This window comes from Trichosurus vulpecula, chromosome 1 (genome assembly GCF_011100635.1).
Source record: "Trichosurus vulpecula isolate mTriVul1 chromosome 1, mTriVul1.pri, whole genome shotgun sequence".
Taxonomy (NCBI): domain Eukaryota; kingdom Metazoa; phylum Chordata; class Mammalia; order Diprotodontia; family Phalangeridae; genus Trichosurus; species Trichosurus vulpecula.
The window spans coordinates 289,835,380-289,848,684 of record NC_050573.1 but is presented as its reverse complement, the minus strand read 5'-3'; the positions used below and the strand labels follow the sequence as shown (position 1 = coordinate 289,848,684).

The 13,305-nt window shown below is 41.9% G+C and overlaps 1 protein-coding gene across 1 annotated transcript in view; it reads left to right on the top strand.

The window, feature by feature from the left end:
- Positions 1–4,098: 4,098 nt before the first annotated feature.
- SBSPON (somatomedin B and thrombospondin type 1 domain containing) overlaps positions 4,099–13,305 on the top strand; it is a 45,860-nt gene continuing 36,653 nt past the window's right edge. The window contains exon 1 of the mRNA XM_036737177.1: positions 4,099–4,324. Within this exon, the coding sequence (XP_036593072.1) occupies positions 4,099–4,324 (226 nt within the window). The remainder of the gene's footprint in view (positions 4,325–13,305) is intronic.

Below are 13,305 nucleotides of genomic sequence, written 5' to 3'. Positions count from 1 at the left end.
TAGTACCTCCTCTCTCCTCCTCTTGCTCATTTCTTACTGCTTCCAAGGAACAAACCTTTACAAGGAGTTTCTTTCAAAGAGCAGGTCACACTCCCTTACCCACTCAGTCATTGAAATTAGTCTCTCTTCTTCAATCTTCTTGTCTTCAATTTGCTTCAAAACATAGAATACAAAGTATCTAATTGTTATACTAAAACAGCATACTGTTTCCAGCAAGGATGTGAACTCTATGGTTTGAAATGTCAATTGTCCTGCTGACTTTGCCTGTTCCTGTAGAAACTGCTTCTTTGCTAGTGGCTACTAGGAGTGGCTTATCTTGATGTTTGCAATAGAGTGCAAGCTTTAACATGAGTTTAACATGAGCTCCACTGTTTCTTACCAGACAAGCTCTCTTTTATTTTGTCTCTTAAAAATAGCACTCTTAAAAAGTAAAAAAAAAAAATGCCACTCTCTTACTGCTGGCTAAAAATTTAAAAAGTTTGAGAACATCCACATTTTCAGATGTAATGGAAAACAGTGGTTTTCCTTTCATTTGTTTCTGGGTCTAAATTGGACAAGACCATCTAGATCTCAGATAGCACACTTCCTGGGGCTAAGTATAGGAAATTTGGCCAGAGCATTTTCTTTCTCTGTCTCTCTCTGTGCATCTTTCTCTCTTAGTTTAGTTGGTGGTGAAACGGTATGTATATTTCAATCTATTAAAGTAAATCTACTGAAACCCTTAGCTCATCTTTTTCCACTTGACATTATCATTTCTTTGACGTAGTTTTCCATACCTACGTTGAAGATGATTCATGAAATAAATTCAGCAGTGTCTTATTTTCCTCTGGAGTTTTTCCAGATTCCTGCAGAGTTAGAGAAGTTTAGTTACCTAAAGGTGTTCTGCAGTGCTAGTCACCTCTTGGAAGGTGTGGAGGAAAAACTGCATTGGGTATGTCATTACAAAGTCTCTCAGATAAGAAGTGGCTCATGGATAAAACACTGTATTGTGTTATCATTAAGGTTCTCAACTGGGAGTGCATTATGAAAATGAGGGGGGAATGAGAACTAAATAATGATTACTTTTTTGGAAGTCTTCATTTGAGTCATGCAGATCATGAGACAAATTTACTTAAAGGAAAAATATAAAGGTATTAGATTAGATAGAAATAAAGCATTTAGTAAGTGCTTACTATATTCCAGGGATCGTGCTATCCCTGGAAATACTAATACAAACAAAAAGGTAGTCCCTCATCTCAAGGAGCTTACATTCTAATTCGAGGAGACACTATGTAAAAGGAAGCAGAAAAGGGGATGGGGCAAGCTGGATTAGAAGTGAGCATGCAGCCCAGTCACCCCAGTCATCCCAGTCCACTCTAACCCCTCCTTTTGTCATTCCAGACTACTCAAGACCACCCCTCCACCTCTCCCACAGTCTTTCTGTATATAAGATCCATCTTGCCTCCATGAAGGTGCTCAAATTCAATCTAACTCAGATTGAATCTGGCCCGCTTGTGAAAACACGTGTCACAAAAGGTGAGATTTCTTAAGACAACCCATTATGGCGAATCCTTAATAAACTTTGTCTTTTTCCTTGGCAAAAAAAAAGAAGTGAGCATGGCTAAAGTAAATACTTCCTCAAATGTAAGTTCCAGGAGAAGAAATCATTAATTGGAGAAGATGACTACAGGAGTGGACAAGGAAAAATTATCCAGGGGGCCAAGGACAGAGTCAGGGTAGGAGTCAGATAAGTAATTTATCCTGAAAACCTCATTGTTCAGTCACCCAAAGAAATAAATTCCCCTATATCACAGGATTCAGGGATAGAAGGGAGCTTAGAGACCATCAAGTAAAATGAGCTTCCCTCCTAATCCCCACTCAATTTTTACAACAGATGAGTTAACTGAGGCACAGAGATGTTCTATGACTTTCCAAGAGTATATGACCTTTTCTCATAAGTCTCCGAGGTTGGATCTCCCACTCTACTAGTAATTCCCAGAGGCAGGATTTGAACCATCTTCCTGACTCTGAGATGGATACCATATCCTCTACACCAGGGATGGGGAACCTGGTGCCTTGAGCCCACGTGTGCCTTCTAGATCCTCAAGTACAGCCCTTTGACTGAATCTAAACTTCACAAACTAGAGTTTATCTACCATCAGGGTCTGGAATTTTCTGGGACTGTTCTGCTTTAAATAAATGAAAATGTGCTTTGAAGGAGGCTTTGTAAAAGCCTTATCATTCTATCTATACTCTTATATCTATAAAGTATGAATATCTTACATTTCCTAATGTTTCCTAATTTTAGATCTGACAAATCTAAATGCTATATTCCTAGGGTACAATACAATTTATCAATAGAAGAGTGTCCCCATGATGCACTCTCCTCACCTTCATCCAATAGCATCCCTCAAGGCTCAGCTGATATGACACCCACTTTAGCCAACTTCATTATCTTCCTCAATTGTTAGGAGACAATTCTCCTTCATGTCATCACGTATACTTCCATCTCTTTATATGTGCCTCTCCCCACACCCAGTAGAGACTATAAGTTCCTCGGAGGCAGATACTATTTTTCATTTCATCTTTGTATTTTCAGCACCAGCACAGTGCTTGACACATGGTAAGTGCTTAATAAATGATTGCTGGATTGGATTGGAATGGTCGGGGGAGTCACTTTCATTTGACAACATGGGACATTCACCATTACACTTTATTTTGGTACATTTCATCGATGCTTTCCTTTAAAAGCGAAGAAAGCGCTATTGCAAAAAGGCTTCATTTGGGTAGCATCTCTGCAGCCTGAAACTTTGTGGGTTCAGTTTCACATAAGAACCCATATGGTCAGCTGATTAAAGGAAGTTAAATGAATGGAATCTCGCACAATTTCAAATCTAGTACCTTTTTTGAGCATGAGAAGGGGCTGGGAAATGTCTTCCATGCATGTGTATTTGGATTGTTGTGGGAGAGAAAGTTGATCTAAAAAGCACCAAATCCTTTCTATTCAAGCGTCAGCTATTTTTACAAGCTTCTTGAGATGTGGGAAATCTTGGAAATCGACTTTAGTCATAAGGAGGGACTAGTATTTCCCTTTTATTCTTCCATTCAATCAATCACAGTCATTCATTCTGGTTTCTCCACGCAAGCAAACACATTTTGCTCTGTGGTTTGAAGAAGTTCCACACCCCATTCCACCCGTCACTCACACACCTCGACCTTGCTTCCAACACTTCTCAAAGTGGCTCTCCGGGCAGAGCGTGTGCTCCTGGGGATTCGCAAACTTAGCTCCTAGTAATAGGGAATTCGTGAATGGAGGAGGGAGGGAACCCCCAGTTTTATAACTGGTAGTGGTAATTCCTGACACCTCCTCCCAACCCCCCGCCCCCGGGCCCATTAGTCCTGGGCTTTCAGAGCTGGTTTTAACGGCTTTGAATAGAGATCCCTGCCAAAGGCGCAGAGACTACTACTGCCTGTGCATCGTCACTCCACCCCGCTCGCTCCCCCACCCCCCAGCCCATTAGAACTCACTGAGCGAGGGCCCACCAGGGTGCCGTTCCACCTGCTCCTTCTCCACCCGCTGCCCCTCGGAGCGGGGTTTTCTCATCTTCGGGTTAGTGCGCTCCCTGTCCTGAGGGGCAGCCCAAGTAGGGAGTAGAGAAGGGTGGAAAGAGCACAGCAGAGAGCGGCTTTCTGGATCCTTCCCTGCAACGGGAGTAGAGTTAGGAAAAGAGATAAAGGGCCAGCTGCCCCGAGAGGGGCCGGAATTAGGGAAAGGGACGAAGTTGTCACCCCTCTTTTCTAACCGGACTAGTGCTCTGGCAGGGTCCCCCGGGGTAGGAAGAACCCCGCTCAGCCCTCCAAACGTGGGAAGCTCGGGCGGTGCGGTCGCTGGAACGCCGAGGGCAGCGGCAGATGGGGAGGGGCTGCGTCCGAGAAGGGCGGGGGCTGGCGGGGTGGGGGGGGGCGCCTTGCCTCTCTGGCGGTTTGGGGGCCGCCTCCTCCACCCTCTTCTCAGAGGAGTCGGCTCACTCTCCCTGGGGACCAAGTTAAGTCATCGTCGCCGCCTCTTTTGCCCCTGTTACCATCGCTGCTGCCTTCGGGCGGGGAGAAACCTTCACGATGCGGACCCTCCCGGGTGCCCTTTGGATGGCACTGTGGGGACTGGCGCGCCTTTGGGCCGGGGCCCAAGCGGGCTGCTCAGAAGTGGGGCGGTGCTGCCCTGGGCGCGACCCCACCTGCTTCGGCCGGGGCTGGAGGCTGGACAGGGTCTATGGGACGTGCTATTGTGACCAAGCGTGTCGGCTTACTGGGGACTGCTGCTTCGACTACTCCAGGGCGTGCCCAGGTAGGGAGGTGGCGAGCTCGGGACAGGGGCGTGATGCGGCTGAAGAGGGCAGCCCGCGCCCCGGGAGCCGTAGTGCCCCCACCTTCCCCAGGGTGGGCACGGCGTGCCTCCACCTGACCCTTACAGGGCTGGCCATCCTGAAGTTCTGCCCTGAGCTGTGCAGAGCTGCCAGCGCTGGGGCCCTTCTGCCCTAAGAGGCCCAAAGAATTCTCGGATGTGACTCAGGCTCAGAAGAGAGCCGGGGCAGTGCTTACCACCAACTTGGAGAAGTTCCACTCAACCACTTGGGGAGAAGTTAGTGACCACCCGGTGGGGCATTGGTCCTGTAGAACCTTCTGGGGTCATGGTTTGGAGGACTTGGGCGGGGGAGGCGGGGGGGGGGGGGTTGGGGAGGAGGTGAGGATTAAATAAATATCCTGCCTACATAAGAATGCATCTGCCGGTATAGATCATAATGCCAGGGCTTGTTTTTTTAGGCGTTGCATCATTTTCCTAAAGAATTTCTTTCTCCAACTGTTTCCAGTAGGTCCCTGCCTGGGAAATATGGAGGGTGGGAAGTTCTCTTTTCAATCAGTATAGATTTAGATCTGAAAGGCAGCTTAGGGGTCAGCTACTGCTTAGACCATACTGGAGTCAGCACGGTGAGGGGAAAAGATGCTAGACTAGGAGTCAGGAAACGCAGGCAGGCATCCAGACCGAAATGGCTCTTCCTCTGACATTGTATCTTGGGCAAATTAATTTTTTGAGCCTCAGTTTCCTCATCTAAAGAAAAGGTGGGCAGGATATTTTCATGATCTGTCTCTCAGGAGCTATGTAAATGTAACTTGTAATTTATAACAATAGTCAGTTAGTTTTACCTTGAGTGGTACATTTAAAATAGCTTTCCATCCTATCCCCACAAAACTAAATCTTAATATGATTGATAACACTTGCTCTCTGTGTGACCCTGGATCTTCCTCTGAAAATGAGAGGTTGAACTAGACCTCTGAGGTTCCTTCCAGCTCTAACCCTATAGCTCTATAAATCATTAACTTGCTAAGAGCCACACCACTTTTCTGGGTTGCACAGGCCTAGTACACATCTTACAATGCAACTCACAAATGTGGGCTGTTTGGAGGAGATGAGGCAGTTTCTCCCCATTACAAAGTGATGCTCCCTGTGCTACTCCTCTCCCTGCCCCAAGAACCAGGCTCAACATCTACATCATTTCATTCAGTAATTCACTGAACATGCCTATTATGTGCAACGTACCGTTTTAACTAGGTTCTATGGTTACAATGGTAGGATGTAGGCTCTGCTCTCAAAGACTTTGTGGCCTAATAAAGAGAGACATACACCAGTACCAGACACAAGAGTGAGGTAAATGCAAAGCAGAAATCTAGTCAAAGTGTTCTGAGAAATTTGATGCCTGAAAGGCTTCCTGGAGGAGGTACTTTGAATTGAGTCTTAAAGGAAAAGAAAGATTTCAACACACAAAGGAGTGACACATTCCAGAAATGCAGAATGGCCCAAAGAAGGGAGAGTAGGAAGAGAAAGGAAGGAAGCTCAGAGAGGGACTCACTCACACAAGCAGGGCAATTTTGTTACTACTTTGTTAAACTTAACGTATACACTTTTAAAAACTGTAAAGGAAGCTCAAAGTTTCACATACAGTCCTGTTTCCTGCTTCTATTTGTATGTTGAAATATTTATGCTTGTTGATGTTTAAGATCAAATTGAAAAGAAAATAATAATTATAATAATAAATAATTATGAGTGCCAGGCACTGTGATAAGCATTTGACAAATATATATATATATATATTCTCACAGCAACCCTGGGAGGTAGGTGCTATAATTACCCCCATTTTACAGTTTAGGAAATTGAGGCAAACAGGTAAAGTGACTTGTCTAAGGTCAGACAGCTAGGAAGTTCCTGAGGCCATATTTGGACTCAGGTATTTCTGATTCCAAGCCCAAACCTCTATCTACTGGCCCACCTAGAATTAAAATAAAGATGTGAGAGAGAGCTCAGAATAAAAATGGGGATGGAGAATAATTCACTTTAGTTAAAATGCAGAATACTGAAATATCCAATTTATGTAGCTTGGGGTAACTCTTGGTATGGGAAATGACCGTAACCCATCTTAGCAGGTAGGTTTTGGGGAGTTGTCTGAGTGACTTACCCAGGGTCACCAGGTGTCAGTCATTGGCATTGAACTCAGATCTTCAGACTCCAATCCAAGTACTCCATTCACTACATCATGCTGCCTGCATATGAACAGGGGAAGTATGAGATAAAACTGGAAAGATAAGTTAGGGTGATATGGTTCAGTGATCCAGGAGAGATGAAATAAATCCTAGGTAAATCCTGAGGAATGGTGATTGTGTAATCATATTCTTGAGCCACTCCTTATTTTATCCAAGATGTTGCTATCCCTGCATTGGAGTCTCCAGAATATTTCCTGCTCCTAAGTAATGCTGCTTTCTTCCTCATGGGCAAGGGCAGCCCCCTCACCCTTTCTGAGGTATAATCTGTTATTCTCACTGCCATAGTTCTCATTTTGGACAAATAGGAAGGAGGTGAGGACAAAGGGAGATGAGGATGGGAATAAGCACTTATTAAACACCTACTACATGCTGGGTCCTGTGATAAGTGCTTTACAAATATTATTTTATTTGATCCTCACAATAATCTTGTATCATGATCACTATTTTGCAGTTAAGACTGAACCAGACAGAGGTTAAGTGACTTCCCCAGCGTCACAGAGCTAGAAGTATCTGAGGCCAGATTTGAGCTCAGATCTTCCTGACTCCAGACCCAGGGCTCTCTCCACCATACAATCTAGCTGCCTCTGATGAGTGATCTTCTCAACAGTAAGTCAGGCACAAGAGTGAAGTTATAACTGGCAAGGGAAGAAATGAAATTCTTTTCAGTTTACTATTTTGGAAATTAACTATTGTCTTCAGTGTCAATAGGAGTAGAAGGAACCATTGTTGTGATATGATACTCCAATCAACAATTCCTACACTTGACTCATCTTCCAAATTTCCCCATGTACATCACCATTGTTCCAGTCATTCATACTCCAAACCTTGGAATTATCCTTGACTCATCCCTTTCCTTCCCTTTCCATGTCCAATCAATTGTCAAGTCTCATCAATTCTGCCTCCATACCATCTCCTGGGTCTGTTTCCTTCTCTCTACTCACATGCCTACTGTCCTAATTCAGTCACTTTGCATTGGGATTGTTGCAATGAACTACAAATTGATTCCTCCTGCTTTTAGGCCCTTCTAACTTTAATCTATCTACCACACTGTCTTAAGGTGAAGTTCAGACCATGCCATTCCCTTGCTCAAGAAGCTTCGATGGTTCTCTTTTGCCTCTAGGATAAAATTAAATCTCCTCATCTTGACATTTAAAACTGTCCCTTCCCCCATCAAGTTCCCACTTACCTTTCCAGACACATTTCATATTATTTCCCTTTCACATACTCTGTTTTCCAGAGTAGTCAGTGACCTGTTTACTGAGTTCAGTATTCTCTCTCTGATTTCTGTACCTAGGCACAGACTGACCCCGATACCTAGAACTCTTTTCTCACCCTTACCTCTTAGAATTCTTTTTTTTTTGGAAGGGGGAAGGCAGGGCAATTGGTGTTAAGTGACTTGCCCAAGGTCACACAGCCAGTAAGTGTATCAAGTGTCTGAGGCCTCATTTGAACTCAGGTCCTCCTGACTCCAGGGCTGTTGCTCTACTCACTGAGCCACCCAGCTGCCCCCACCTCTTAGAATTCTTAGCTACTTTCATGGCTCATAAGATCATAAATTTAGAATTGGAAGCAAGTTTAGAGACCAGTTTGTCTAACCCCCTCATTTAACAGATGAAGAACTGAGGCAAGTAGAGATTAATTGACTTGCCCAGCATCTCACAGCTATTAAGTATTTGAGGAAGAATTTCAATCTGTGGCTTCTGACTCCCAAATCCAGCACCCTGACCTCCACAGTTCAGTCCAAGTGCCACCTCCCATATAAGGGCTTTCCTGAACCAACAAATTGTTTTAGTGCTCTAATGACTTTAAATTGTCCTGTATTTATTGATATACATGTTATCTCCTGCCTCCTCCCTGTCCCTTCCCAAGTAGAATTTAATTTCATTGTGGACTTAGAGACTCTTTGGGTTTGGGTTTTTTTTTTAATATAGTGACTACCACAGTGACTTGCATGTATTGAATTGTTTTAATAATAATAAATTGTTTATTGAATTGAATGGTACTGATGGAGCTTGACCCATATTCAGCTATTTCTACCTATTCAGCTATTTTATTTATTTCCTTCTTGAAGGTATAGTAGGATAGTGAGCAGTCTCCCTAAGTTGTCCAGCAGATTCAAGATCTAAGAAAACCACTCAGCTGAAGAATGTTAAGTGACAAAGAAGACAAACTGACCTCAAAAATTTCATGATTGTGGTTTGGGATTTTTACTGTACAAATTCAAAAGATCAGTTTTTTCAAGGGTCATGGTTCTATGGGTAATTAATTCATTTTAAGATCAACACTCAAAATTATGTATTTTTTCTTTAGTTACTTTCATAACTCAGGGAAAATAACTTATTCTTAAGACATCTTTTTAGTGAAGGATTCTTCCTGAGTTTTATTGTTGTTTTGCATTAAATTTGTGATTTCATTGGTTTAGGTAACTACCTGTGGGGAAACCTCCCCTATGAGAGCAGCTCGGCTTAACTTAAGTTAAGTGATTACCTCTATAGCCACTATGTGAGAAGGATGTGGACCCAGGTTGTCTTGATTCTGGGTCCAGCTCTCTACCACTACAGCATGCTCCTTTTTTTGTACTATTATCTGGCACCAGTTCTCCATTTTTTCTCTGTCTAGGGATTCAACTCCTTTTGTACAGCTAGAAGATCTGTGGGAATAAATAAATGCCTGTAGGAGATTGAGTACAACTCCCACTGCAGAACTTCAACCTCCCTCCCCCCCCCCAGCCCCCTTCCATGAACATTACTTCCTTCTCTACTTCCTTCTGCCACCAACTTAAACCTGACCATTAAGGAAATCTGCCTTCTTTGGGATTGGGTGTTAGCCAATTTTCCTTTCCTTAATCCAACAAAGACAAAGTCAGGGTTAAAAGGTTTACTAAGGAATTAGGGAAACAAACTGAAGAAAAAGTAATGTGGAAAAGTATCAAACTATGGTATGTTAAAGGCATAATCTTCAGTTTAACCCATCAGATTCTACCATGGTTGAATTAAAGGAAAGAGGATTTTATTGACAACTGAAGCTGAGAGGGACAGGTGAGTGATTTCAGGTTACCCTGTGGAGGAGGTCATGTTTAGGCTGAAGAGAGAAGATATAAAAAAACTCTAGAGGAAGAGGCTTTAGGGTTCAATTCAGTTCACCTAACATTAATGTTTGTGTAGGACTGCGTTTGATGCTAAGGATACGAAGACAAAACCAAAACATTCTACTTGGGGAAAATAACATCCACACAAATATTTTAACACAAAATATGTGCAGTGTAAATTAAAAAACATTTTGGGGAGGAACACAGATAACTGGTGGGACCAGAAAAGTCTTATGTGGGAGGTGGGACTTGAGCTAGGTCGTGATAGGAGGTAGGCATTCCAAGACGTAGACATGAAGAGGGAGAGCATTTAGTTAAGGAAGCTGTTTTTGGCTTCCTAGAGAGCAAATCTTTACAAGACTCTTGTTACAGAACTCCCACGGTCTGCATATGGTTAATATACAATCTTCATTTTAAGTCTGTGAAGGTGGAAAAGTTAGAACAAAGAGCAAACCCACAATTCCCAACTTCAGTGTAGAGCTTTGAGATAAGTAATAGAGGAGATGACCCTGCCATCTGGAAATACTTAAATAAACTCAAATTCTTAGTGAAAAAATTTTGAGCAACTGTATGCAGGGGAAAATTCTTGTTAGTGGTGGATAAGAGTAAACCAGAGCCAGAAAAGGGATATGTATTTTCTAGGATTTTTGTCTTAAGCATATCCAGAATCCCTAAACATTCTCTCTTAAGATTTTCAAGAGTTTCAGAAAGCTCTGTTGACTTGGAGAGAGGAAAAAAAGAAAGTAGACTTTAAGACTTTAAAATAACTTTTCTTGAACTTGACAGTTATGGACATATATGAACATTTCCAAAAAGAAAAAAAAGAACTTGAAGAGGATTGCAGATGAAACTGCAAATCTACTATACACAGCTTGGATTTTTAAAAGTATACTTCAGCTTTCACTTAGTTGTACTATCACTTCCCCTATTGTCTGTACTCTTTCTGAGAAAACAGATATTCAGGAAGATTTCTAATCAGCATATTCTCTGTACTCACAGATAAAGTCCTGCTGTGACTTTTCTGACAGTGGTCATCAGGAAGATGGTTACGGCAGAGAATTGATTTAGCTTCATTAATTTATATTTCTCATTATAGCTTTAGATAATATACGTAAGCAATATTGTGCAGTATACTACGGCACACCTGGGGAGAAAGGAAATAGATGAGGAGTTTGGGAAATGGAACACAAGCCTGGAAAAGAGGGATGATATAGTAATAACGATAGGGGACTTCAATTATCTGTACATCTGCAGGTCTCTCTCTGCCAAAAGCAGAACTAATGATTTCTTGGCTCACCTTAATGATAATTTTATCCATCAAAAGAGGCAGAAAAAGAAATAGCTGTTCTGCCTTGATTCTCATCAATGAGGAAGAACTGCTTGCTGAAGTTGAAATGACAGTACCTTGAGGGGGGAAGTAGTTATTCCATTGTAAAATTTGTAAAACAGAGGGAAAGGAAATCTGAACATAATTTGATATCCACCCTAAATGTTTGGAGATCAGTCATTAAAGCTTTCAGAGAAAAGATAGATCCCATGGATTAAAATTGTGTAGGAGTAGTAAGCCCGAGAGGGATGGGTTGGAGGTTTCAAGAATGAAATGTGGAAGACACAAAGAACAATTCTGATGCAGAGGAAATGGGAAACTAGTTTAAAAACATCAGTGTTGAACAATTTAGAATTATAAAAGGCATATAGAGAAGACAGAAAAAAGGTAGGGAATGGAAGATGAATACAAAAGTGTGGCAAAATGTCAGGGACACTAAAGATGAGGAATTGTTGTTGGGTTGTGTTCAACTGTGACCTATTTGGAGTTTTTTTTTGGCGAAGATACCGGAGTGCTTTGCTATTTCCTTCTCTAGATCATTTTACAGATGAGAAACTGAGGCAAACAGGGTGGGTCACACAGCTAGTAAGTGTCTGAGGTTGGATTTGAATTTAGGTCTTCCTGATTCCAGGCTTAAGGCTCTATTCACTGTACCACCTAGCTACCCCAAGAAATTCCCTAGAAGAGTTAAGGACAAAAAAAGAGGCAGATTTATTTATTGCTACATTGGGGACAAGAGAGGATTAAAAAATACTAGGAGAGAATGCTAATTGGGGGTAGATTTGACAATGAACAATGGACAATGGAAAGAAGGTTGGGCTGTTTCTGCCCATTTTGCATTTTTTTTTCCTGCCAAGGAGAATAATTTTTGGTCTGGAAAGGACAGAACAAAAAAAAATGGCTAATAAAGAGTTGAAACTCAAGATAAGTAGGGAGATAGTAAAAACACCTAACTGCCCTTGATAGTTTGTCACCAGAGAAGTACATCCCATGGTACTGAAAGAACTAGTGGGTATGATCACTGAGCTATAGATATTTAAACAATTATGAATAATAGGGAAAAGGATGCAGGACTGGGGAATGGTAACAGTTGTCCCAGCTTTTGGAAAGGAGAAAAGAGTGAAGCCTTTGAGATTTAGACCAGTGGGCTTTCCTTTTGATTTCTTACAAAATTCTAGCATGTGGTGAATTGCTATCTAGGAAAAGGAGTTTGAGATCATAAAGAAATAGCATCACTTCAGCAAGAACAGGTGATGGCAGCTAACAATTTTCTTCATGGTCAAGGTAGTTGTTGTGATAAGATCATTGATGTAGCTATGGTATATAAAGATTTTACCAAGAGATTTAAAAATGTCTCCTATTATCCTCATGGTTAAAATAGAGAAATACAGGCTACTAGATGTTAGTTAGATGAATTTGGATATGGTTGGATAGCTGAACCCAGTCATTAATTCCTAATGTCAGCTTAGACAGATGCATATAGTAGAATAACTCAGGTATTTCTACTTGGTCTTGCACAGTATTTAATGACTTGGAAGAAGGTAGAATAGGAGGTATATTTACAGAATTTGCATAAGACACAAAATTAGGAGCAATAGCTAACTCATGAGTTAGATGAGAGAGGATCTCCAAAGACTTCAATAGGAGTAAGATATATGACAATCTAAGCACAAGAGAGATATAGAATATAGTCTTCTACCTGGGTTTTTACAAATGAATTTTACAAGTTCAGTATGGGAGAGGGAGGGTTAGAAAGCAGTTTGTCTGAAAAAGACCTGGTGTTTTTAGTGGATGGAAATCACAATATGAATCAACAGTGGGACGGCCCCAAATGAATTCCATCTTTAGTTGCATTAAGAAAGGCATAGTATCTAGAATAATGGAGGTAAAAATGCCACTGTACTCTATCCTGGTCAGACCTCATCTGGAGTAATATTCAGTTCTGGGACGTATAGTTTAGGGAGGACATTGAGAGGCTAGAAAGAAAGAGAGGTGAATGGATTGATAAAGTCCCTGAAATCATATGCTATAATGATTGGATGAAAGTTAGAGGGAAATGAGGAGCACTGGCTTCATGTGGGAATGTCATGTGGAAGAGGGATTAGGTTTGTTCAACTTCCAGGGTGGAGCTAGGAGTAAGAGGTGGCAGTTGCAGGAGAATCAGATTTAATCTTTAATTCATTTAGCATTTACTAAATACCTGCTGTGTACCAGGTATTACACACAAGGCTTAGAGGATGCAAAGAAAAAAAAAATTAAAGCAATCCCTGCCCTCAGGGCAGCTAGATAGAGTGCCAGGCCCGGAGTCAGGAAGACT